Source organism: Felis catus, chromosome B3 (assembly GCF_018350175.1).
Source record: "Felis catus isolate Fca126 chromosome B3, F.catus_Fca126_mat1.0, whole genome shotgun sequence".
Classification (NCBI taxonomy): domain Eukaryota; kingdom Metazoa; phylum Chordata; class Mammalia; order Carnivora; family Felidae; genus Felis; species Felis catus.
Window position 1 is genome coordinate 46,808,889 of NC_058373.1, and position 26,963 is coordinate 46,835,851.

At 41.1% G+C, this 26,963-nt stretch overlaps 1 protein-coding gene across 1 annotated transcript; it reads right to left on the reverse strand.

Moving 5' to 3' along the window:
* Positions 1-8,305: 8,305 nt before the first annotated feature.
* Positions 8,306-17,905, reverse strand: POLR2M (RNA polymerase II subunit M). Its single transcript, XM_003987106.6, has 4 exons — positions 17,620-17,905; positions 15,273-15,908; positions 12,668-12,872; positions 8,306-10,451 (listed from the first exon to the last, which is right to left on the reverse strand). Exons 1-4 carry the CDS (start codon positions 17,730-17,732, stop codon positions 10,305-10,307), a joined length of 1,101 nt encoding a protein of 366 aa, XP_003987155.3. The 5' UTR covers positions 17,733-17,905; the 3' UTR covers positions 8,306-10,304.
* Positions 17,906-26,963: the final 9,058 nt, after the last annotated feature.

Below are 26,963 nucleotides of genomic sequence, written 5' to 3' on the forward strand. Positions count from 1 at the left end.
CAGAGCCTGCTTTGGACCCCCTGTCCCTGTGTCTCTCTGCCCCTTCCCTGCATATGCATGCTCTCCCTCTCTCTCAAAAATAAATAAACATTAAAAAAAAAAGTATTCTGTTATTGAGTGCCCATTATGTCTAGCATTGTTCTAAGCCACTGAGGATATAGCAATAAACAAAACAAATAAAAATCTTTGCCTTCATATTCTAGTGGGGCAAGTCAGATAATAAGCAAACAGGAAAATGTACAATTCTGTAGAGGAAAACAAAGCAGCTGAGAGGGATTATTTTATATTGATTGGCGTTCCTGACAAAGTGACATTTGGATAAACACTTGTAGGAAATGAAGAAGTGAGCCTTGCTCATGCATGGGGAAAAGAACATTCAGGCAAGGAGAATAGTCATGCACAGGCCCTTAGGTGGGTGCACTCTTGACCCATGACAGCAACAGCAAGGAGGCAGTCAGGTAACCTATAGTGGGATCAGGGGGGTTTCGTAGGCCAGCATAAAAATTTAGCTTATTTTGAGTTGGGAGCCCCTGAAGGGCTTGAGGCAGAAAAATGACCTGATCTGATGAGATCTTCACAAAGTCAGGATAGAGACTGACAGAGAGCTGGCTGCTCTCTTGAGACACCACTGTGGATGTGGGCCAGGGCAGAAGCAGGGAGACCAGATAGGAGGCCCCTGCAACAATCCAGGTAATGGAGCATGACAGCTCATTTGACCCCCAAATCCCATTTTCCATAGGATTTCTGTTTTAAGATCCATGGTTTGGGAGATGCTAACCAAATCCAACTCCCTCCTTTTGGAAACCAGAAAACTCAAATCCCAAGAAGTTAAGTGACTTGGCCAAGAATTCAACTTGTGAATACCAGAGCAAGAACTCTGCCACCACCACCACTGCCAGTAGATCCTGATTCCTTGCCCGAGAGACCAGGACTCTCCTCCAGGTGCTTCTCTTGTGGCTGAATATGAATCTGGAGTTCGGAGCTGGAGATATCATTTGGGAGTCGCCATGTATCAACAGTATTTAAAACTGCAAGGCTGGATAAGGTCACCAAAGGAATGAGCATAGGTGGAGAAGAGGTTCAGGGAAAGAACTGTGGGCATTTCAGTGGTTGGTGATGGGAAGACAAGAAGGAACCTGCAAAGACTAACAGGAAGTGGTCTTCGAGTACCTCCAAGAGAATGGTATTCCAGAAACCAAGAAAAAACGGGGTTTCAAGAAAGAGGGAGTGATCAACTATGCCAAATGCTCTGAGGGGTCAAGAAAAAGAAGGACTGAGAAGTAACTACTAAATTCAGCAACATCGAGGCAATTGGTGACCTTGACCTTTTTGTTGGAAGCAAACATTTGAGACTGGAGTGGAATCAAGCAAGCAGGAGGACAGGAGTTGACATAGATAGACAAGTCTCCCAAGTTATGTTTTCTTGCTGCCCCTTGGCTGTTCAAGGTCCATCAGGCTTTCTTCCTATCCTTGTCCTTCTCCTCCTCCCTTTCCCATTCCCTGTCTTCCTTCTCCCACTCTCCCAAAATTTGCCCATTTCATCTCCCATTCCCTTAAGCCCTGCTTTCCTCGAGGAAAAAAAATCATCTAATGAACTAATATGCCCTAAGAGATTAATTGATAAGAGTTCATTGATATTGTATTGCCTCCAGGATGTGTATTTTTATAAAGAACTCCAATAAATAAAAGGCTTTTTTCCCCCCCAGAGGAAATCATATCAGCCACAGGTTGGAGGAAGGAAAAGACACTGAATCAGGGACACCATATTGTCCCCCTATCCATCGTTATCCAATGCTTACTTTTGACCTCCATAATTTGCAAATATATAATTTTCTATTTTGAAATCAACTTTAATACTGTAGAAATGATATAGAACATTGAGGTCATTGCCAAGAGCAGTGCTGCTCAAAATATGTATCAAGACCCGCTGTGAGACTTTGCCAGTTGTGAGACATGTTATGTAATGCAATACTATAAATGAAGTTCCAAATTACAAATGGTATCCTTTTGTTTGTATTATCTGAGGGACCCCTGCACTAATAAGACTCAGTGTGTTCTCTCATAGAGGGCAAAGGCCAAGTGGAGTTACAGCTTGTGGGCTGAGAACTGCACATAACCCACAGCCCTCCAGACCTCATTCCTGGGTAAGACTGAGAGGTGGAAACTTTGAAGAGTGATGCTGGTCCCACCCTTGGACAGTAAATTAAACCATGATTAAAAAACCAACACAAGACTCACTCTCAGAAATGATCATTGGTTACAAGACTATTAAAACCAGAGACTTTATAGAGTAGGGCAAGAAAGACATACTCCTCCTTTCCATATTTGACCACTTCCTTAAAGGTACTGATGGCAGAGATCAGCCAGTAGCACACGAGGGAAGCAGACATGGCCTGCCAAAGGATGGCACAGGCGGGAGATCCAGGAAGCCCTGAGAAGGATGGAACGTTCATCCATGTCCTCCTTGTTCCCAGAGAGATTATGAACAAACAGGGCAAAAGTTAACTTGCCCCTGACTGTAGTCACAGTCATTAACATCTTAATTCAAGCCCAATTTTAGGGGGTGGGGGAAAGGGGTGAAGGAATCACAAGGTACAAACTTCCAGTCATAATATAAGTAATATACATCATGGTGACTATAGTTAAAATACTGTATTACATATTTGAATGCTGCTAAGAGAGCAGATCTTAAAAGTTCTCATCAAAAAAAAAAAATGTGTGGTGACAGATGTTAACTATAGACTTATTGTGGTGATCTTTCTCCAATGTGTATAAAATATTGAATCATTATGTTACATACTTGAGACTAATGTCATGCTCTATGTCAATTACACCTCAACCAAAAAAAAAAAAATTCTCAAAGAAGGTTTATTCCTCTCAAATCCATTTGCTTCACAGAAGCCATTAGGCTTCCTGGAATTTTTATTAATTATGCTAATTAGCCAGCAATAATACTAGAACCCTAAGACCCCTGTTAATCTCAGAGGGTGGTGAGAGGTTTTGGTACGTGGGTGGAAGTCACACTGCTAAAGACTGAAGCAAGAGGTTGGGAAAGTGGGGACAATCAAAACAAAGCAAGTCAGGCAGCAAAGAGGAAAAAGGTTAAATTTATAACCAGCAGGGGTGCCTGAGTGCCTCAGTCAGTTAAGTGTCCCACTTTGACTCAGGTCATGATCTCATGGTTCCTGGGTTTGAGCCCCATGTAGGGCTCCGTGCTGACAGCTCAGAGCTTCGGATTCTGTCTCTCTCTCTCTCTCTCTCTCTCTCTCTCTGCCCCCTTGCCCCTCCCCTACTCGTGCTGTGTCTGTCTCTCAAAAATAAATAAATGTTAAAAGAATTTAAATAAATAGACATAACCAATAGTACATTATCCCTTTTATGTTACTTGTTACTTTTTAAAATATACATTATCTTTTTTTTAAGTACGATCCACGCCCAGTGTGGAGTCCAATGAGGGGCTTGAACTCACGACCCTGAGATCGAGACCTGAGCTGAGATGGAGTCAGATGCTTAACGGACTGAACCACCCAGGTACCTCTACGTTATCTATTTTTATTTCAAGAAAATTGTAGTAACTGAACCCAGTTGCAATACATAAGGGTACCTAAGACTACCTGGCATTTCTATAGTTACAAAATTAGAAAATAGATTTCTGGCACAATGCTTTTTCTGTCATTTTGCAAAAATGTGTTAAGGAATTAATTACAAGTAGACTCCACATGAAGCAAAGGGCACTGGGCTAGGGCAGAAAGAGTTGGCTCGGTTAGAACCAGCTGTACACCATAGCCAAAGTCTCTATGCTGCTCTGTGCCTTAGTTTCCCTAAATTGTGTTTAAGCTTTCTTCCTTCCCTAAGAACAAAAGATACTAATCTGAGATAAGATTTGTTTTCAAGTGCCAGTGACAGTTTCCTAATGTGCTTCATTTTGACCCTATAAAATGTAGCTGAAGGGGAAAAAAATCCTTATTAAAAATCGAATCAATAGAAGATATTCTTTCATTTTTACAACATAATCACTAGAAGAGCTATTTAATTCAATACAAATATATGTGGGACTGGTTAAGAGAAGTGATGTATATACTAGCAATATTTTCAGACAGAATCTATAAGCGCCAATCTGGGTCTCCGTCTTGTAAGGAGCATTTCTGTGCGCCCTGAGTAAGGGCTTGATTTACAACCCTCATTCTTTTGCCTTAATAATGAGAAAATTTTCCATACGAAGCTGGGTCTTTCCTTAGCCCCATGTCCTAATTTCCCCTTGTCAAAATAGCTTTCTTGGGGAGTCTCTATTGTTCTCAGTTAATTTTAACACGAAATTAAAAGTTTCATATGGTGGTGATTTTAAAACATCTTACTTCGTATGCCAAAAGGTACCTCCCAAACTACTTCAACCATAATTGTTACCATCGTTACAATAAGGTTTTCATATAGAATCTCTTTTAGGCCCCAAAGTGTTCTATAAAGACCACACTTTGAAATTTTGTTCTCTCCAAACATACCCCATACATTAGATAAGGGGTCGCTGACCTCATCTTACAGACTTAATCGTCATGAGAGCACATAACTTCCCACTGGATTCAAAGGAAATAGTGGCATTTAAATCCTAAATCTAATAATCTAATGCTATTCCAGTGGCTTACCCTCTTTTTCGCCTTTTTTTTTATTCCAAGTTTTCTAAAATCATCTGGGAAGTAATAGATCATATTTAATTGTTCAGGCTTTTATGCTGCACTTTCAGAATCGCTTCTGATTTGTGGTCTGGCTCCAGTTCAGTTATTACCCAACACTAGGTTTGTTTCATCAGCCCAGTATCAAAGCTTCCTCACTTTAGCCAGAAATTAAAATAATAGCTTTCAGTTTCTCCTCCCTGTCAAGGAGCTAGTCAATAATGCAATTTGCCATATTTTGTAGATGACTCTATATGCTCCCCATTAAAGCTGGATATATAATCCTTTTATTTATTTAGCACAGCCACTCTCAACTTTTCCTGTACAAAGACAGAACCTTTTTTTCCTGACAACTTTACTTTGTTTTACCATTACAAACTGTCATGAAGCCCGCAAAGGGTGAACTACCAGATTTTACCTGCTCGTCTGAATAAAGCCTGTGACACCTGAGGTCACATTGCCTTGCATCTCTTCTAGAAAGTTTTATGCAGCCAAATGTCGAGGGAGTGGGGGAAGAGTAAAGATCCCAGTGGTGGCCAAAATGGGGCAATATGGTTCTAAGATGAGTAAAAACAAAACATTCCAAATACAAAAATGATCAGAACAAAAGCTCTTTTGTGGCCTAAGTCACAGAACCCTGACAAACACCCGAGAGTAACCCGATCTCGTGCCCGGCATTAAAGCCCATGTGTAACTTCAGTTTGTGGCTTTGTGCGCAAGGCCACGCAGTCACGTGCCCGGAAGCCTTGAGCACGGGGTTCTTTTCTTGGCTGCCTCTGAGTGACCTTGAGCGAATCACCTCAACATCCCAGATACAGGAAATAGAGATAAACCCACAGCTGCCAACGTCCACCTTGAAGGGTCCCCAGAGAATGTGATGTGGATTAGACACAGGGCCTATGAAATTATTATCTTATAGGTGACTATTATATAATGAGATTATTCCTCAAACACCTTCCGCCATTCGGGTTATCAGCACTCCCTTCTCTTAACGTAATCACCTGAAAATTGAAGGTGAAGAGTTTAGACTGCAAATTCACTCTATTTTCCTATTTTGAACCTAATTTTAACATTTAAAAAGTCTTCCTTAAAACTTATTTTCAAAAATTAACTTCTGTTCACCTGCAATTCAGATGATAACGTGGCCACTATGTCCGTACCCTTTTGATTGGAGTTGGTGAGGCGACAGTGATTATGAGCTAAGAGCATATACAGCTTGAGTTCAAACCTTATCTCCAACTCGGTGACCTTGGACAAGTTATTTCAAGTCCTTGTGCCTCAGTTTCCTTTTCCGTAATCAGGAGAAATAGTAGTTTTGAAAAATAAAAATCGAATCATGTCACATTACGAAATAAAATCCCTCACTTGCTAACTCATCTCAACCAAACTACACAATGCTTTAGGTATTCACAGTAAAATGGTGTTCTCAATTTTCTCTTTAACTTGTGAAGCCCAAAACTAGTCATCCTCATTGAAATAGTTATTACTTCATAAATGGCAAGGTTCCAGATCTCCTGTCTCCTAAGTTTTTTAGGAATAAAAAATTAATTAATGATGGAATATCAAACATTTTTTTCAACGAATGGAAATCTGCACTACCAAGGGTTTTGGTCCGTTTTGCTTCTTGCGGAACATAGTAAGCTGATTCTAAAATTTAATGTGAAAATGCAAAGCCAAAAATATCCAAACCGCTCTTAAAGAATAGGATGGCATGGGGTGCCTGGGTGGCTCAGTCAGTTAAGCGTCCAGCTCTTGATTTTGGCTCAGGTCACAATCTCACTATTTGTGAGATGGAGCCCTAGGTCAGGCTCCTCGCTGAGCATGGAGCCTGCTTGGGATTCTCTCTCTCCCTGTCTACCTCTGCCCCTCCCCTGCTTGCACTCTCCCTCTTTCAAAATTAAAAAAAAAAAAAAAGAATAGGATGGCAAGCTTTACTCCAGCCTTACCACAAAGCTACCATAAATACCATGGAGTGATACTATCACAGATTAACAGAACCAGAGAGGGGAGTCAGTAACACGCACACGGGCAAGCCATACGCTGCACAGTGCCAGGACAAGAAGCTCCCCAGGATCCTCCCTCACACAGTCACAAATCATTTCCGGGTAGAGTCCATGACACAATGGAAAGGCAAAATTACAGGGCATTTTTTTAACTAAAACAATTTTAAAAGGATATGTTCATGACTTCAGGTTAGGAAAAGATTCCTCAGACACTACACATAAAAGATTGAGAATTTTGCAATTAAAATGAAGACTTTCTGTTCATCACAAACACCATGAAGAGAATTGAAAAGTAATCCAGAGAAGGAGAGGATATTTACAACAAATGTAACTAAATAATGATTAGTATCAGGAATACATCCTCCAGATCAACGAGGAAGGAGATGAACAACAGTTTTGAATGACCACTTTTCCAAATGAAGAAATCCAATGACCAGGAAACATGAAGATGCTAGATGCCATCCCCGATTAGGGAAATGCAAAGTAAAACCAAAATGAAGGCCTACCATAAAAACATCACGTTGACTAAAATCCCCATTTGGCAGATCGTTAGTGAACTGGAGTTGTCACAGGCGCTGGACAGGGATGGTGGGAATACTAAATGTGAAAGATAATACACGCCTTATATCCCGGCAAGTGAACTAGATAAATACCCAACAGAAACGTGTTTACGTGCACAAAGATACTCGTGGCAGCATCACCCATCCTCGCCCAAAACGGAAACTATCACAGAGGTGCCCGTCACACTCGATGGAAGTGGTGTTGATGAAATGGCACATCGCACAGCAATGACATGGATAAACCACACCTATACACGGCATGAATTTTATAAACAATGTTGAGTCAAAAACACCAAACACACATACAGTAGGATTCCATCTGTATCAGGCCAGAGTAGGCAAAACAACATAACCATATTATTGTATACATCGATGGGTAAAAACCATTTTTTAAAAGGGGGAATGTATTACTATAAAGTCAGGATAGTAGTAACCTCTGGGGTATATATAGGGTGTCAACAGGGGACACTTGGGGAGATTCCAGAGTCCTGGCAGTAGCTTTCCTGCATCTGGTTTGTGATTACGTAACTGTTTGCTTTACCCATTAAACTACACGCCTGTTTTAGGTACTTTTCTGTAGGTTATAGTTTATAGAATTTAAAAGAATGAGGGAGAAATTGTATACCAAATATTAATGCTGATTAAATCCATAATTATTAAAATAGTGCAGGAAAAACTGGAAGGCCCGTAAGTAGGCCCATAGCACAAAAGACACATGAGAATTTCATATTTTATGACAGCATTTCAAATCAATGGGGAAATGATGGTTTATGATGTCGAACCAACTGGTCAACTATTTGCAAAAATTAAAATTAAATCTTACTTCATATATCCCCACATAAACTTCAGATGGATTAAAAATTTCCTTTTGAATTAATATAAATATAAAAGTAAAATTTTAAAAAAGTACTAGAAAATAAGGACAAATACATTCCATCCTTGGGGTAGGGAAGGCACTCCCAAGGGTAACTGCAAAGGTAGACTCCTAAAGAAAACTTCTACACTGAAACACCACAAACTGTATTAAAAAGAAAGTAACACCTAAAACAATAACACATGACAAAAGACGGACATCTTAATTCATCAAGAATTTATAAACCAATAAAAACAGCACTCTCTCAAAGGAATTACAGTTATGAATAAGCAACGCTCAAAACAATGAATATAAATGGTCAACAAACATGAAAAAAACACTCACCCTTCATTAAGTAATCAAAGAAATACAAATTTTAAAAATAATCCTTTCCCGTAATTATTCAATTTACAAACACTTGCAACAGCAATTTTCAGTTCTGGGAGTTTGATATTGCTAGCAGGTACATAAAGGGACACAACCTTTATGGTGATTGACGTACATCAAGACTCTCAAACGTACCTACACTTCCAGCTAACAATTTCACTTCTAGAAAGGTATCTTCCGGAAATAAATCATTTTTGTACAAATGTGATTATCTTTTAAGATGTTGATCACATTGTTGTTTACAGTTTACATTATAACTGACAATCAAGTTCTTAATAAGTTGGTGTCGCAAGTTATGGTACACCATAAAATTGAATTGTAGCTATCTAAAATGCAAAATATCTAACATGGAAAATGTTTACAATACACAGAGCAGACTATGAAACATCGTACAGTATGATTGCATTATTGAAAATATAAACATATAGCTATGCATTGAAAAGTATGTAAAAGCAAAATAGACCCAAACCTTAACAGAGGCTCTCTCTAGGTGATACGAATACAGGGGACTGTGTGTACATGCACGTGAGCCCTTCCGTATTACCTGGCTTTCCAGAAGTGTATTATTTTATTCTCTAAAGAATAATTTTATGTTGCAAAATCCATTTACTGTTAGTTTTTGAAAGCAGAAATAATGAATTTGTTACCTCAGGGTATTTCTATATTTGCCGGGGGGGCGGAGGGGTGGAAGGGGACGGAAAGCAGTAGCGGTGCCCGTATGTCCGTGATAGAGAACTGAGCCCTTCCTATCACACACCTCAATGTGTCTTCATGAAAATTTCATATATGAAAGTCTCTTTTAAAGCAAGTTAAATTTAAGCACCAGTAAAACATCACCATTAACATTATGAAGATGCTCTTATTTTATTCTTCCTTTCAACACTGTTTAAAGGCTCCAACAGAGTAAACAAAGAAATCTCCACATAATCCTTCAAAATTACATAAACATGTATACATATGGGATGGAGATTTCTGTAGTCTATATATGCTTCTTTGGGGCAGGGCTGGGGAGAGGCAAGCTATGTGTTGAAAATTCAATTGTCGCTTTAAAAAAAAAAATGGTGTTCTTACCAAACTGAACTGGTCACCTCTTAGGGCAAGCCTACGAACAGCTATTCCCTTCCCCTACACAGTCACCCTAGACTTTTCCTGTATCTTGTGTTACTCCAGGCAAATCTGACCATCCAGAAAGATCCTCCACCCTCCAGCATCAACTAAAAGTACTCCTCATTCCTAATCAGAAGAAAGAGAACATTCTTCCTAAAGGGAAGACAGAAGAAGGAAACAAACATTTAAGAATTTTCTATGAGTGCCTTCCTAGGTACTTCACATCCAGTACCTCAACCCCATGCAGCAAACATGCATAAAATTCTCTAGACTGCTCCCTTCCTTACTCAAAAAAGCAGGGAACTTTATCTTCCTAATTCATTTTAGGTGATGCCTGGGGCAACCAAATATTTCACTGAAAGACATGTAATAAATGCTATTCCACAGAGGTAAGAATAAGGAAAAGAGCAGTTACCCGCTTTCATTTGGCTTAGAGGAAAATAAAACCGTGCTTACTATGTACTAAAATATCAGACCAACACACAGCATACTGCAGAACTTTAATACAATATGGTCAAACACAATATTCAAATATTAAACTTCTTAAGCACATCAAAGTCCTCTCCTGAAAGACAAACTGGGCTCTTTTAATAGCTACCTTTGTGTAACTTTATAAAATTCCTTCCCTCAACAATGCCTGACACTGATCTTGATACTTGTTAGAAAGTCTGATGTGACCATGACATCTCAGCAGACAGAGATTCAGGCATTATCCCAATGCCCGTCTTCAGAACTCCTCACCAGAGGACTGATCATCATCTTCATCCCTTACTTCTCGGTACTTCCTCGAAGTCTCCCCTTCCGGATTATAGCTCTGCATCTTTATATTAAGCCTTTCAGCTAATTTCTGTGCCGCGAGCTTGGCTTGCATCTCCTTGAAAACAAAAATCGAAACAAATAGTTATACATTCACATCTTCTTCCCTGCAATTTTTGCAATAGAAGTCCTCTAAAGAGAAAAGGAAATCAAGGGGCACACCGCCCCACTCAGTGCTCTCTGTAGCAATGTGACAAGTCTGAGGTTGTGCCCAGCACAGACACAAGCGGGCAATGCTGGGGAGAGCTACTAGCCTGCTACAGTTGCGGTCACATTTCCAATAATAGACAACAGTGCACGGAAATACTCCCCCTCTACTTGGGAAACTGAGTAACCTGCTTAGTGCTGCAAGAGTTACAAACATGGGGGCGCCTGGGTGGCTCAGTCGGTTAAGTGGCCAACTCTTGGATTTCAGCTCAGGTCATGATCTCACGGTTTGTGGGTCTGAGGCCTGCCTAAGGCTCTGCACTCACAGCACAGAGCCTGTTCTGATCCTCTGTCTCCCTCTCGCTGCCCCTCCCCCGCTCCCTTGTGTTCTCTCTCTCAAAAATAAATAACCATTAAAACAAATTTTTAAAAGACAAACATGGATAGATTTTTAAGTATGTGGACACATGCACGTGTATACACAAACTCACAGAAGTCTGAACTATCAAACGTCAAAAAATCACTAACGCCGTTGTGCTGATCCTCCAAAAAAGAATCTTCTTTCCCAGATGAAGTCATGGCTTTTAGGCTTGAGAGTTAACATTCCAATGTCACAATGAAAATCAAGCAACCAATACTAAAAAGCTGACTATCCCTCTCCAAATATTCCCAAGAAAACAGCTAAGCAACTGAAAGTCCAAGTACGTTTTGGACACTGGCAGTGTGCTCATGTACACCCATGGACATTACCGCTGACTGACTGATGGCAGGTGACAATGCCCATTTCTCATCTGGCTCTTCACTTTTCTCACACTTCTGACCCTATGCCTGGGAACTTCTTCAGTTCATTCCCTGAAGCCACGAAGATTCTGGGTGCGAGCTACTACTACTCTGACGAGGAACCCAGTGTCAAACGGAGGAGATGAATTCAATTTAAAAATATCTTAGGACAGGCACTGAACATCATATAAACAATTTAAAAAACAATTCCCCACTGCTGCAGTCATAGCTAGGCAGTAAGACTTTAATACATGAGGAAGAAAAATGGCTTTTAAAATGGAGTGCCCTGAAAATGCCAACAACCCACGCCAATGGAACTTTTGTGAAAAGCCAAGACTGAATAACAGCCTAGTTTTGTATTAACTGGGGGTATGGCACCTGATTAGAATTTAGCTAACAATACTAGGAACTTAAGCTGCTGTTCTCCTGGAGGTTCAAATTACTCCTATCTAAGTATATTGGACTCTTTCTTTTCTCCCTACTGCCCTCACACTTGTTTTCTCCCATCCCATCAGTCTGTACATAAACTGTTCATATATATGTTTAAAGTTCTCTGCAGAACTCCCAGATCTTTGAGGAAAGTGCTATACAAAATTAAGTCACTAAAGCAGGCGACTAAAGACTCTTCTGTCTTCACAAGGGCCTGCTGATTATGCTTTCTCTCTTTTAAATGTTTGAGAGAGGACAGAGTGTGTGTGAGTGGGGAAGGGGGAGAGAGGGAGACACAGAATCAGAAGCAGGTTCGAGGCTCTGAGTTGTCAGCACAGAGCCCCACAGGGGGCTCAACCCCACAAACGGTGAGATCATGACCTGAGCCCAAGCTGGACGCTTAACTGACTGAGCCACCCAGGTGCCCCTGCAGATCATGCTTTTATGCTTAGTGTCCAAACGTCTGTTGGTGACACCACAGTAGTCCTCAGGGTTATGCTCTTCCCTGTTTGGCAGGAGATGGAAACCTGAAAACACTTCCCTGATTCTACCACTGAGACTAGATTCTACACTGAGAATCTCTCACATGGGGTTTACGAGATACAAGACAGAGAAGTAGGACTTCTGCTAGCCTAACAGCATAGGCTTTAAGAGATGGGGAATTCTGCCTGAGTCTCCCCACATTTCCTCCCCACTCTGCTGCTGCTGCAGGTAGCTGGGATCATCTCCAGCTGGGCCCTGCAGACTTCCGAGACTCTGAAAACTGGAGGCATACACCTGAGAGCCAACGGCATTAGCCAGCCATTTCTCAAGCACCTACTCCCTTCTATTAAGTTCTGTCCTCTCTGAACTTGCTGGAGTGAACTCTGATTAGCAGCATCCAACACACACTCAAGAAACACGTAAAACTCTTAATACCTCATAATTCTGTTTCTGCTGTTTCTGAAGTGCCACAGATTCTTCCAGGGAGAGCAGCTGTGTGGGCATATGGTGAAGTGGCAGGAGCCGAGCTGCTGTGATGTCATCAAGATGCTTCTTATCCCTGAGCCGCCTTTCTTCCAAGGAAATGGGAGACCCTGTTCTCTGCCAATGACTGGATGAATCATTTTGTTGTGAAGGTAATCTGAAGGAGGGAAAATTTATGTTCTGTCATCAGACTGTTTCCTTTTTATAGACACGTGTTTACAACATTCACACACAGAAGCGGCCTTTAACCTAGCAATTCATTCTTCTGCAAAGGTAATAGGAGTTTACCAATATTTCTATTTGTAGATACAAATCCTTCCCATTTTTAAACATATTTACTTCAAAAGCAGGAGTATTTAAATCGGCCCTTCTTTGGAGAGTGATATATGACAACCCACTGTTTTTAACAGATAATAGGTAGACTGACAAGCTCTTTATATTTTCCTTCTCTCTTCAAACCTTACACTTGAGCTGAACCACCAGTTTTGTTTAAGTTTATTTATTTTGAGAGAGAGACGACGGCATGAGCGGGCGAGGGATAGAGAGGATCCCAAGTGGGCTCCACACTGTCAGCACAGAGACCAACGGCGGGGCTCATATTCACAAAGCCATGAGACCATGACCTGAGCCAAAACCAAGAGTCGGATGCTTAACCAACTGGGCCACCCAGGCACCACTGAACCACCAGTTCTAACGGGAGACAGGAAGGTTGTCAGAAAAGCTTTAAAACAGTGAATTCTGAGGAGTCATGGAATAATTAATGCTCACTGTGGGAATGAGGGGCAATATGGTGAGACATAGGGAAGTTCAGGGGCTAGGGCATGCAGGAATAGCGGTAAGATAAGGCTGGGGAGTTGGCTGGCCCAGTCTTCAGCAAAGAGTTCTGTTCTATGTACCGGATTCAGATCTGCATTTTACTAACTTCATTTTGGCAGCAGTGGAGTGGATGGGCTGGAAGACATAAGACTAGAATCCAGAACAGGTCAGTTATAGCCCAAGAGAGGGATGAGAGCCTTCCCTTTTGATAGGAAAGGATGAAAATAAGAATGACTAGAGATGAAGGTCAACAAAATACATCAGGCGGGTCTTTCTGGCTAGCAAATATGAAGAAAAAGGAACACACCTTGGGGAAAAAAAACCAAAGTGGTGGCACCATGAACTTAGGGAATATAGGAGAAAGTCAGTGCAGGAAGGAAGTGTTCTATCCGGCACATGATAAAGCTGAGGTGCCATAGAACACCCACATGGTTTCAAATATAATGGGCCATGCGGATCTCAAGTTCCGGAAGACCTAAGGTAGAGGGATAGGAGGGGTAGCTGCCAGCATCCAGGTGGTATTCTGGAGCCAGAAGAGCAGAAAAGGAGCCAAAGGCTGTTCATACATGGAATCCCTCAATCCACAGCTGACCAGGCCAGCCTTTCCTGATCTGCTTTAACTGTACAGGAGGCCCTCTGGCTCTCCCCACTCCCACCTACAGCTATATGACCATAACCCAGAACCAGGATCCATGTATTCTCTGACCAACTAGATGATGCTTCTGGTTTTCTGTCTTCCCAGAAGTGAGAAACCTACCTCACTGCACACAAGATGACAGATTACCGACAGAGGGCACAAAGATTATTCTTAACTAAATTTTAATGTAATATAATCCTGGTTTTCTATATAGAAGAAAAAATGTTTTCAAGTTAAAAAAAAATGGCAGGGTTAAACTTTAGTCTCTTTATAGCAATTCTGTAATAAAAGTTTTAGGTACTTCTAACTAGAGGTTTTGAGTTTTTTCAAGAAAGACAGCAGTGATTCCACTTTGTATCTCATGTTACATCCTGGTAAATACAGGCAGGCACAGTACCAGTAACCACTCCCTGATTTGAATGTTACATCTGCATATGAGTGAATAACATTCTTTTCTCTTCAAGGAGCTTTTCTTTTTCTGGAGACTCAGAAACAAAACTATGGCAAGGTTAGTTTGCCAGTCCTGCCTGAATCTGTTTGTCAGTTTCTTTAACCCTTCTCGGCTCCCTTCCCCTTGAAGTTATCATATAGTTCAATGTTCTTTGAAATGTGTAAGGCTTGGGTTTTCATCTAGATCCTGAGCTCTTTGAGGAGCAGGAGCTTTACTTGTGTGTCACCCCAGCACCAGCTGCTTACATATCATGAGCACGCAGATATTTTTCACCGAGATGTCTGTAAGCTTCTAAAGCTGCTTTTCCCTTAACTTACCGTCTAATCTAAGGGGGGAGCTGCATACCAAAAAACTGTTGTGAAAAATAAAGTCATAATAAATTCTCTAACTCTGGGTTTAATATCAAATATTGGCTAAACACCCTGAAATTCAATACTCCACCTGCTATCTGAAACCTTTTCAATTCTGGCTAAAAACCTAAAGGATTTTCCAACATGAATCCTCCACCCCAGCGAGGCTGTTTCCACAATATGCTCTCACCTAACTATAAGCAGATCCCACACAAAGTCCAGCAAACTAAAAGCATTCTCCCAGTTTTTTGAGTTTAACAAAGAGTAAGTTCCCGTGACAGGCCTGTTTCTGATGATACTTACACATTAGTTTTAAATTTATGTGGTGGGGGCACTGGGTTCTTGGCTCGAATTTCTAGCACTTCCATGTAATGAGGCTTCTTCTGTGCCCCACGACAAAGCCCTGCCAAGTTCTCAGCACTCCTGTCCTGTTCCGAATGCTGTTCACCTGGGTCCGCAATTGTGATCCTTTGTAACCTGTCAATAAACAGGTTGTCCGAGCTGCTGGAATGATCTTCTGCCTGACTTGAAACACGACGCTGAGGGAGACGCTCACCAGCTTCAGAAGAGGAAGGCATACTCGCTCTGCTACTGGGAACCGGGCACTTGCTCACTGTGTCCTCAACCTCGGGAGCCTCTTCATCGCCTTTGTGAGTAGGATGTGGTTGTGAGGTTGTTTCAGACGACTTGAAGTTACTTACAGAGGAACAGCCACAAACTGGAGACGAAGTATCAAGTATCTGGTCAGAATTCTGGGCCTGATCTGTGTCCACATCAACAACTGCAATTGCTTTTTGCCTTAGCTTACAGTCTAAACTAACAGGATGAAACAGTTCAGTTTTTCCTCTAACTTCTTCACGTTCTGCAATGGCAGCTTTCAGTTTGGCAAAAGAGTCTAAGATCTTTTTACCTCTGTCGGGCAATTTGCAAATGAATTTTCTGTTAAATGGAAAAAAAAATGTATATGTTACAGCCATGTTTTTAAACTTGAGATAGAAAGACAAAGCATTATCCTCAAAGGGAGAAAAATCTATCTTTAAGTAAAAAATCTGATTTCCAACGGTCTCAAAAGAGGAATGAAATAAGAGTCGTGATCTAAATACCCTAAAAAGTAAGGGATGTAGGAAGAATAAGGAATATGCCTCATCTGTCTAAATTTCAGCAGAAGTATTTTAAGCATATGATAATACTCCGTAAGGCACTCCAAAAATCAGCAGTTTTTAAAGTGTGATCTCCAAGATCTTACTGGGGAGGGAAGGTGGATGGGTCTGCAAGGTCAAAATGATTTTGATAATAATACTAAACCATTATTTGCCATATCCATGCTCATTTTTTCATATGGGTACAGTGGAGTTTTCCAGAGGTCACATGATATGTGATGGTATCACTGCTCTGATGGCTAATCATTGTGTATTCTGGTGTTTTAAAGATCTCTCACCTGTAATTCCTAATACACCAGTAAATATCAGTAGATACACATAAAACAAGAGCTCCTTGGGAGGCTCAGTGAGTCTTAACAGTCTAAACGGGTCCCAGAGACCAAAAAAGTTAATTATCTGCTCTAGATCAAAATCCCATTCTCAAAAAGTCCAAGCGTTTGTCTCTACTAGAAAGCTTCCAAATGGTCATTTGACCCTTTTGCTAAGTGACAGAAGTTCCTTTTCAGATTCTCTTTTCTTTATCCATATAATAGACGGAGGGAAGATTATACCTCGGGTTCCCTATTCTATGTCTCACACTACATTCCTTCCCACAATTTCAACATTAATATTCCTCTCCAGTTGCAATTCCTATGTATTCCCCGCCTTCTCGCTCCTGATCCTCATGACTTCTCCAGCTTTTAAGTAGATAAAATTCTCTCCTCAACTCAGTACCCTCTAAAGAAAATCAACCACAGAGCTATTCCCTTCCCCAGGTTTTCTGTTCTTATCAGTGGTTCTCTATACAGTCTGGAAACTTCAGCACTCTCTGTCACCTACATATTCAAATTATTCCATGCCTGATGTAGTTTTCCCAATCCCATAACTACCTTAAAAATACAGCCCTCTTGCTGGGAACTTCGCTGGAAATAACCAACTATCTTCTCTTATTCCCTCAAAACCATCCTGCACCAAGCTGCTAAAATAAGCTTCCTAAAAAATCGCTTTCATTTTATCGTTCCCCTGCTACCGTCAAGTCGGCCAACTGAATGAGACAAACTTTTTCTGCCTAATATATCTGCACTTTATATCCTATCACTCTTACCCTTTCCTACGGTTCCTGTAAAAACAGGATCGAAAGATGAAATTGACAAGATGTTTTGGGCACGATACGGGCCGCCGTGGAGCGGGATTACCAAAGGATTTAGGACACAGACCCTCCCTTCAGGGAAGTAGTCAAACAATTAAAATCAACGCGAAGCTAAGGAACAGCTGAAACGGTAAGCAGCCTTTCAGCATAAAGCAATCTCCGCAGGCGTTACGTGCCAGACCAGGACGCAGCCGGCTTTGCGGCTGGAGGCCGTCCGCTCGCCAGCGGGACCGGAAAGGTCTGACTGTGGCAAGGTCACCTTCCAGGGTAGGGAACCCGATGTGAGAGAAGGCGAGGGAACGCGTCCCAAGAAGACCGAACCAAAGGGGGCTGGCAGTGACTCGGCGGGACCCAAGCTTACTCGTTGCGCAAAAGTCTCTCCTGGCGCTTCAACATCTCCTGCAGCTCCGCCAAACTCCGCCGCCCCAAGTCCTCGGGAGCTTGGGGCTCGAAGCCGCGGGCCAGCGAGGACATTCTGCGGGGGCTGAGGCTGGCGAGGCGGCGGGCACTCGGATTCCTCAGCAGCCCCCGCGGCTAGCGCCGGATCCGCGACCGGCGGGGACTCCGGGGCACGAGCGGGAGTCGCCATTTTCCCGGAAGAACAGGTCTTCTTCGAGCCGAATCGAGCTTTATTGAAACACCGGAAACAAACACAGGCAAGGAGAAGGGGGCACTGGGAGGATCGGGAAAGGGCGGAAGTTACGGGGGGGGGGGGCGGTGGCGTCAACCCTCGTCTCGGCCCGCGTTTGCGACTTGTGTGTTTTCTCGGTTCATCAGCTCTTCGGGTTTATTCAGATAGTGTTTGCTGGTGCAACTGTAAGCCCGGCAGGTATCCACGAATCCTGCTGTTATGGAGTCTACCGAGGGGTGGAGGGAGGCAGAGATTAATCCGGTAATAATAAAACAATATAATAGTAAGATCGGTATGGGCGCTAGGGCAGGTGTCTCGAAGAAGTGGAATTTACATAGAAAACTGAGTGATGAGTTGGTTAGCCACTGATGAAGTTGGGGGAACGCGCCAGACAGGTTTTGGTCTATGGTGCTGCGTGCGTCCTAGCCCAAGGCTTAGTGAAGTCCTCAGATTAAAGTTGGAGGGATTTTTGAGGACTCTCAGTGGTCCTGTGGCATTTGGAGCAGGACTTTTCTTCATTTGCTGCATGCCTCAGGTATTGCAAGACATTTGGTTGAGCCCACTAGTTTTATGGCACTTCTGAGAGAGACAATCCAAAACACCTTTACTTTCCCCTCTGCCCCCCACCCTCGCTCTGCCAGTACAACACATATTTCCAAAGGTCTGCAAGAGAAGATGATGGGAGGTGCTGTACAAGCCAGCTGAAAACCTCTTTCACAATTCCCTATTGTGCTTGTAGAAAAACAGGCACAAAAACAAGTATTCCCAGGGCACAAAACTAGTAAGTGACAGCATCAGATTTCACTCAAATGCCCAGCTCCTCTTTCTACCACACCAATTTGAAAATCTCCTTCTTTCACTTTATGCCTTTTTCTAAATGTTTAAAACTGTTGAAAGGTTTTTTTTTTCAGGCTGTTACGAGTACAGCAGTGTAATAAGCATCCCAAACAGGTCTTACCTTCTCTCTGGGGTTAAGCTATCAAAGCTGTGTCCCATAGGAAAGACTAGGAAGCATACAAGAGTCACAACAGGTATCAATTGGGAGGTTTGGACACCCCCATAACCTCCAACACCACCTCCCCATTCTTTGGTGTGGAAAATTTAAATTTTCTCAAACCTATGTGAAGTGCTATAGTAAACAGAGCAATTCCCTCATCAGAAGATCTAGATAAAATCTGAAACTACTCCAGGGAGTACAGCTGAAGCTGTTTCTGTATCCTCCCAATCTCATCCATTCCACTCAGATTAAAGTATCAAAATTCTCAGCATAAGCCCCGCTTTCAAGGACTTCAGCAACCTCCTCCAGCCCAGCTAAATAAGAAATACTTGAGTAAGGCCTTTGGGCCAGGTAGTTGTCCCCTGGTAAACTCCCCCAAAGACTCCCTCATACTGTCCCTCGGCCACAGCTGGAGGCCTTTATTCAACCCTCACTAGTGAACCCATTCTGGTCCTGGACAACAGGTGTCTGGAGGCCAGGGTGCCTTTCTGTCAGGACTCAGAATTTTGCCCCCTACTGTTTTCCTTTTGTGGAAAGCTGTCCCTCCTCCTTTAGCCCATTATAAATCTAAGTTCAAGCTTCTCCTCCTCAAGCCTTCTTAGATTATCCCAGCCCCAATTGCTTTTTCTTTTGAGCATAACTATACCTCTTCGAGTGGAAACCTCAGTATAGGAAGCATATTGTTCCTCTCCAATTATGTTACCACAGTGATTTCTTTTTCCTTTCTAACAAAGTTGTAAGTCAGGGAGTTCTGTCAGTGAGTTGAGTTTGTATTTTTCTGTCTCTCCTAATGCATGTGGCAGGTATTGATTGATGGAATCTCCCTCTCATTTTTTCTCACTGCCTTTCCCTCATGTTCCTCTTAATGAAATGTCCCTTTTATATGTACAGAATCTTAAGCTTTTTATAGAAGTATCAGCCATAATAATCGTGAAGATATTTTCAGTAATATGGGATAGAATTTTTTTTTTTTTAAGAAATGAATTTTACGGGAACTTGGGTAGCTCAGTCATTTGGGCATCCAACTGCAGCTCAGGTCATGATGTGATTAATGGTTGTGGGCTCCAGCCTTCTCTCAGGCTCTGTTGTTGACACCTCAGAGCCTGGAGCCTGCTTTGGATTCTTTGTGCCCCTCTCCCCTCTCCCCTCTCCCCCTCCCCCTTTCCTACTCATGCTCTCTCTCTCAAAAATAAGTAAATATTAAAAAATTTTTAAAAAAGAAATGAATTTTATTAAAGGACACTAACATTGAAAATTAGTACACAGACATCCTATTATTTACTTAGAGCTGTAATACGCATGTTCTATTCTTGTCTGTAATTGTCTCACAACTGCCAGGCGGTGTCATTTGCCACAACTGCATTTAATGTAACCTAGCAGAAGTTAGATCCTCAGTGTTTTTTGTTTTTTTTTTTGTTTTTTTTTAGCTTTATATAGCCCTGACATGATACTATTATCTTTTTTTTTTTTTTTAATCCAAGTTAGCCAACATATAGTGTAATACTGATTTCAGGAATAGAATTTAGTGACTGATCACTTAAATAAAACACCCAGTGCTCATCACAACAAGTGCCCTCCTTAATGCTCATCACCCATTTAACCCATCCCTATGCAACATTCTGCCAGCAACCCTCAGTTTGTTCTCTATATTTAAGAGTCTTTTATGGTTTGTTTCCCTTTCTGTTTTTATATTATTTTTGATTCCCTTCGCCTATGTTCATCTGTTTTTCTTAAATTCCACATGTGGGTATAATCATATGATACTTGTCTTTCACTGACTGATTTGGCTCAGCATAATACACTCTAGTTCCATCCATGTTGTTGCAAATGGAAAGATTTCATTCTTTTTGATTGCCAAGTAGTACTCCATTGTATATATACATACCGCATTTTCTTGATCCATTCATCAATTGATGGACATTTGGGCTCTTTCCATATGTTGGGTATTGTTGATAGTGCTGCTATAAATGTTGGGGTGCATATGCCCCTTCAAATCAGCATTTTTGTATCCTTTGGGTAAATACCTGGTAGTGCCATTGCTGGGTCATAGGGTAGTTCTACTTTTAATTTTTTGAGGAAACTCCATACTGTTTTCCAGAGTGGCTGCACCAGTTCGCATTCCCAACAGCAGTGCAGAAAGGGTTCCCCTTTCTCCACATCTGTTGTTTCCTCAGTTGTTAATTTTAGCCATTCTGACAAGTGTGAGGTGGTATCTCATTGTGCTTTTGATTTGTATTTCCTTGCTGAAGAGTGATGTTGAACATCTTTTCATGTATCTGTTAGCCATCTGGATGTCTTCTTTGGAAAAGTGTCTATTCATGTCGTCTGCCCATTTTGTCACTGGCTTATTTGTTTTTTGGTGTTGAGTTTGATAAGTACTCTATAGATTTTGGATTCTAACCCTTTATCTGATGTGCCAGTTGCAAATATCTTCTTTTTAGTTTTGCTGATTGTTTCCCTCACTGTGCAAAAGCTTTTTATCTTGATGAAGTCTCAATAGTTCATTTTTGCTTTTGTTTCCCTTGCCTCCAGAGACATGTCAAGTAAGAAGCTGCTGTGGCTGAGGTCAAAGAGGTTGTTGCCTGTTTTCTCCTCCAGGGTTTTGATGGCTTCCTGTCTTACGTTTAGGTCTTTCCTCCATTTTGAGTTTATTTTTGTGTATGGTATAAGAAAGTGGTCCAGGTTCATTTTTCTGCATGTCACTGTCCTCCAGTTTTCTCAGCACCATTTGCTGAAGAGACTGTCTTTATTCCATTGGATATTCTTTCCTGCTTAGTCAAAGACTAGTTGGCCATACGTTTGTGGGTCCATTTCTGGATTCTTATTCTGTTCCATCGATCTGTCTGTTTTTGTGCCACTACCATAGTGTGTTGATGATGACACCTTTGTAATATACCTTGAAGTCCGGAATTGTGATGCCTCCGGATTTGGTTTTCTTTTTCAGCATTACTTTGGCTATTCAGGGTCTTTTCTGATTCCAGATAAATTTTAGAACTCTTTGTTCTAGCTTTGTGAAGAATGCTAGTGCTATTTTGATAGGAATTGCATGGAATGTATAGATTGCTTTGGGTACTATTGACATTTTAACAACATTTGTTCTTTCAGTCCATGGAATATGGAGTGTTTTTTCATTTTTTTATGTGTTTCTTCAATTTCTTTCATAAGCTTTCTATAGTTTTCAGTGAATAGATTTTTCACCTCCTTAGTTAGGTTTATTCCTCAGTATTTTATGGTTTTTGGTGCAATTGTAAATGGGATCAATTCCTTGACTTCTCTTTCTGCTGCTTCATTATTTGTGTATAGAATTGCAACTGATTTCTGTGCATTGATTTTATATCCTGCGACTTGGCTGAACTCATGGATTAGTTCTAGCAGTTTTTTGGTGGAGTCTTTTGGATTTTTCACATAGAGTATGATATCATCTGTGGAGAGTAAAAGTTTGACTTCCTCCTTGCCAATTTGGATGCTTGTTATTTCTTTGTATTGTCTGACTGCTGAGGCTATGACTTCCAACACTGTGTTGAATAACAGTGGACATCCCTGTCATGTTCCTGACCTTGGGGGGAAAGCTCTCAATTTTTCCCCGTTGAGGATCATATTAGTGGTGGGTCTTTTGTATTTGTCCTTTATGATCTTGAGGTGTGTTACTTCTATCCCTACTTTCTTGAGGATTTTTATGAATAAAGGATGCTGTATTTTGTCAAATGCATTTTCTGCATCTGATGAGAGGATTATGTGGTTCTTATCCTTTTATTAGTGTGATGTATCACATTGATTGATTTGCAGATATTAAACCAACCCTGCATCCTAGGAATAAATGCCACTTGATCATGGTGAATAACTCTTTTAATGTATTGTTGGATCCAGTTTGCTCATATCTTGAGAAATTTTGCATCCGTGTTCATCAGGGAAATTGGTCTGTAGTTCTCCTTTTTAGTGGGGTCTCTGTCTGGTTTTGGAACCACCAGATTCTGCTAGCCTCGTAGAATGAGTTTGTAAGTTTTCCTTCCATTTCTGTTTTTTTGGAACAGCTTCAAAAGAATAGTGTTAACCCTTCTTTAAATGTTTAGTAGAGGGGTGCCTGGGTGGCGCAGTCGGTTAAGCGTCCGACTTCAGCCAGGTCACGATCTTGCGGTCTGTGAGTTCGAGCCCCGTGTCAGGCTCTGGGCTGATGGCTCGGAGCCTGGAGCCTGTTTCCGATTCTGTGTCCCCCTCTCTCTCTGCCCTTCCCCCGTTCATGCTCTGTCTCTCTCTGTCCTAAAAATAAATAAACGTTGAAAAAAAAAATTTTTAAATGTTTAGTAGAATTCCCCTGGAAAGCCATCTCGCCCTGGACTCTTGTTTGTTGGTAGATTTTTGATTACTGATTCAATTTCTTTACTGATTATGGGTCTGTTCAAATTTTCTATTTCTTCCTGTTTAAATTTTGGTAGTTTATATGTTTCTAAGAATTTGTCTATTTCTTCCTGATTGCCCAATTTATTGTCATATAATTGCTCATAATATTCTTTTTTTATTACTGTTTGTGTTTCTGCATTGTTGGTTGTGATCTCTACTTTTTCATTCATGATTTTATTTATTTGGCTCCTTTGCTTTTTCTTCCTGATCAATCTGGCTAGGGGTTTATCAATTTTGTTAATTCTTTCAAAGAACCAGCTTCTGGTTTCCTTGATCTGTTCTACTGTTTGTTTTGTTCTGCTTTGTTTTGATAGCATTAATTTCTGCTCTAATCTCCTGTCTTCTGCTGGTTTTGGGTTTTATTTGCTCTTTTTTCCCCAGCTCTTTTAGATGTAAGGTTAGGTTGTGTATTTGATACTTCTTCCTTGTTTAGGAAGGCCTGGATTGCTATATACTTCCCTCTTATGACCACCTTTCCTGCATCCCAGAGGTTTGGGTCTGTGATGTTTCATTTTCATTGACTTCCATGTACTTTTTAATTTCCTCTTTAACTTCTGGTTAACCCATTCATTCTTTAGTAGGATATTCTTTAATCTCCACGTATCCATGGTCTTTGCAAATTTTTTCTTGGGGTTGATTTCAAGTTTCATAGTGTTACAGTCTGAAAATATGCAAGGTATGATCTCAATCTTTTTGTACCTGTTGAGGGCTGATTTGTGACCAGTATGTGATCTGTTCTGGGGAATTTTCCATGTGCACTGGAAAAGAAGTGTATTCTACTTTAGGATGAAATGCTCTGAATATGTCTGTTAAGTCCATCTGGTCCAGTGTGTCATTCAAGCCATTGTTTCCTTGTTGATATTCTGCTTACATGATCTGTCCTTGTTCATATTCTGCTTACATGATCTGTCCATCTGTAAGGGTGTTAAAGTCCCCTACTATTATGGTATTATTTTCAATGGGTTTCTTTATGTTTGTGATTAATTGGTTTATATATTTGGTCACTTCCAAGTTGAGGGCATAAATATTTACAATTGTTAGATCTTGTTGGTGGATAGACCCCTTAATTATTAAAAAAAAATTTTTTTTTAACGTTTACTTATTTTTGAGACAGACAAAGACAGAGCATGGACGGGGGAGGGTCAGAGAGAGAGGGAGACACAGAATCCGAAACAGGATCCAGGCTCTGAGCTGTCAGCAGCTCAGTCAGCTCAACGCGGGACTCGAACTCACGGGCCGCGAGATCATGACCTGAGCTGAAGTCAGACACTCAACTGACTGAGCCACCCAGGCACCCCTAGACCCCTTAATTATGATAGAATGCCCTTCTTCATCTCTTGTTACAGTCTTTATTTTAAAGACTGTTTTATCTAGTTTGTCTAAGTATTGCTACTCCACCTTTCTCTTGACAGCCATTAGCATGATAGATGGTTCTCCATCCCCTTACTTTCCATCTGTAGGTGTCTTTACTAAAATAAGTCTCTTGTAAGCAGCATATAGATGCACCTTGTTTTCTTATCCATTCTGATACCCTATGACTTTTGATTGGAGCGTTTAGTCCATTGACATTTAGAGTGAGTACTGAAAGATAGGAATTTAATGCCATTGTGTTGCCTGTAGAGATGGTGTTTCTGGTGATGTTCTGTGGTACTTTCTAGTCTTTGTTGCTTTTTTCTTTTTTGTTTTGTTTTGTCTTTTCTCCACTCAGAGTCCCCCTTAAAATTTCTTGAGGGTCTGGTTTAGGGGTCACAATCTCCTTTAGTTTTTGTTTGGGGAACGCTTCATCTCTCATTCTATTGTGAATGACAATAGATAATGCTGGATAAAGAATTCTTGGCTGCATATTTTTCTGATTCAGCACATTGAATATACCCTGCCACTTCTTTCTGGTCTGCCAAGTTTCTGTGGATAGTCTACTGCGAACCTGATCTGTCTTCCCTTAAAGGTTAAGGACTTTTTTTTTCCCTTGCTGCTTTTCTAACTCTTTCCTTGTCTGTGTATTTTGTGAATTTGACTATGATACACCTTGGCGATGGTCAATTTTTTTGAATCTAATGGGAGTTCTCTGTGCTTCTTGGATTTTGATGTCTGTGTCCTTCCCCAGATTAGGGAAGTTTTCTGGCATAATTTGCTCACATAAACCTTCTGCCCTTTTTTCTCTCTCTTTATCTTCCAGGACTCTGATGATTCAGATGTTATTCTTTTTTAATAAGTCACTGAGTTCTCTAAGTCTTGTATCATGATCTTTTGCCTTTGTTTCTTTTTTTCTGCTTCATTATTCGCCATAATTTTATCTTCTGTATTGCTGATTTGCTGCTCTGCTTCATCCGTCTTGCCATCATGGCATCCATTCAAGATTGCATCTCAGTTACAGCATTTTTCATTTTGGCCTGCCTAAATTTTATTTCTTTTATCTCTGCTGAAAGGAATTCTCTGGCATCTTCTCTGCTTTTTTAAACCCTGGATAGTATTCATATTATCATGATTCTAAATTCTAGTTCAGACATCTTATATCTGTGTTGATTAAGTCCCTGGCTGTCATTTTTTTCTTGTTCTGTCTTTTGGGGTAAATTCCTTCATTTTGTCATTTTGGAGGAGGGAAAAAATTAATAAAAAATTAAAATTAAAAAATTACAAACAAAAAAAAACAAAGGAAGCTAGATCCTGGGTGTGTTTCAGTCTGCTTGTTGAAAGAGCTTGATAGAATAGAGAAAAAAGGGAAAGGAAAGAAAAAGCAAATGTAAGAAAAAAATTTAATTAAAAAAGATTTATAGAATAAAATGAAATGAAATAGAATTAAAAAATTAAATAATAAAAAAGTGAAAAAAATGAAAAAATGTTCTCTTTTTGTGTCTACGAAAAGAAAGAAAAGAAAGAAAAAAAGAACACAATTTAAGCAAAAACAGAAACAAAGAAAACGAACAGATGAACCAGCAAACAGAATGAAACCCAAATGAAGTTACATCTGCTTTCCCCTATAACCAAAACTATGTAGCCCTCTATAGTACACTAAGCAGGTGAAGTGACTTGTGCTGGTCGTCTTGGGATGTGCTTGGAGGGCACAGATGGGTGGGGCTTGGTGTAATGGCTCCATTCTCCACCAGGTGGCCCTGCTGGGCTTATTAGGGTGGATCAGTGTGAGTGGTTGTGTGCGTGGGAGAGATGGAAATGATTTCACCCAGCTCCCTAGTCTCTGACACAGGAACTTCACACTCTCACTAACCCATGATCAAGCACCCCTCCTTTGTCTCAGGCTTCTGTCCACTCCCCACCTCTACCCTGTTCAAGTCCAAGCTGTCCACCTGCCAGGTGGCACCTCTCTCCAGAGTTTTATCTCAGATAGGATTGTGTTTCAAAACCCCACACTCAGAGACCCCCACAGCTTGGACCCAACTCTCTAGGGGAGGGTCTCACTGACCAATGGTCAGGTGCTGGCTTGCCCTGGAAAACATTTGTGCAATCACACAGCAGCAGAGGTTGAAAGATTATGGCAAATCACAACACATAGCTGGTTCCAGGCTTCACCATACTCTGGCATCTTTGTCCCAATACCAGCAAATGTGGTTGCACTCCGGGGTCCACTGGGACCTTTGCCTGTGGGGAAGCGGTATGGCCTCCACCATATGCTCTCCATTCAGGGGAACTGCTTCTCCCCATGTGGCATATCCTGCTCCTGGGG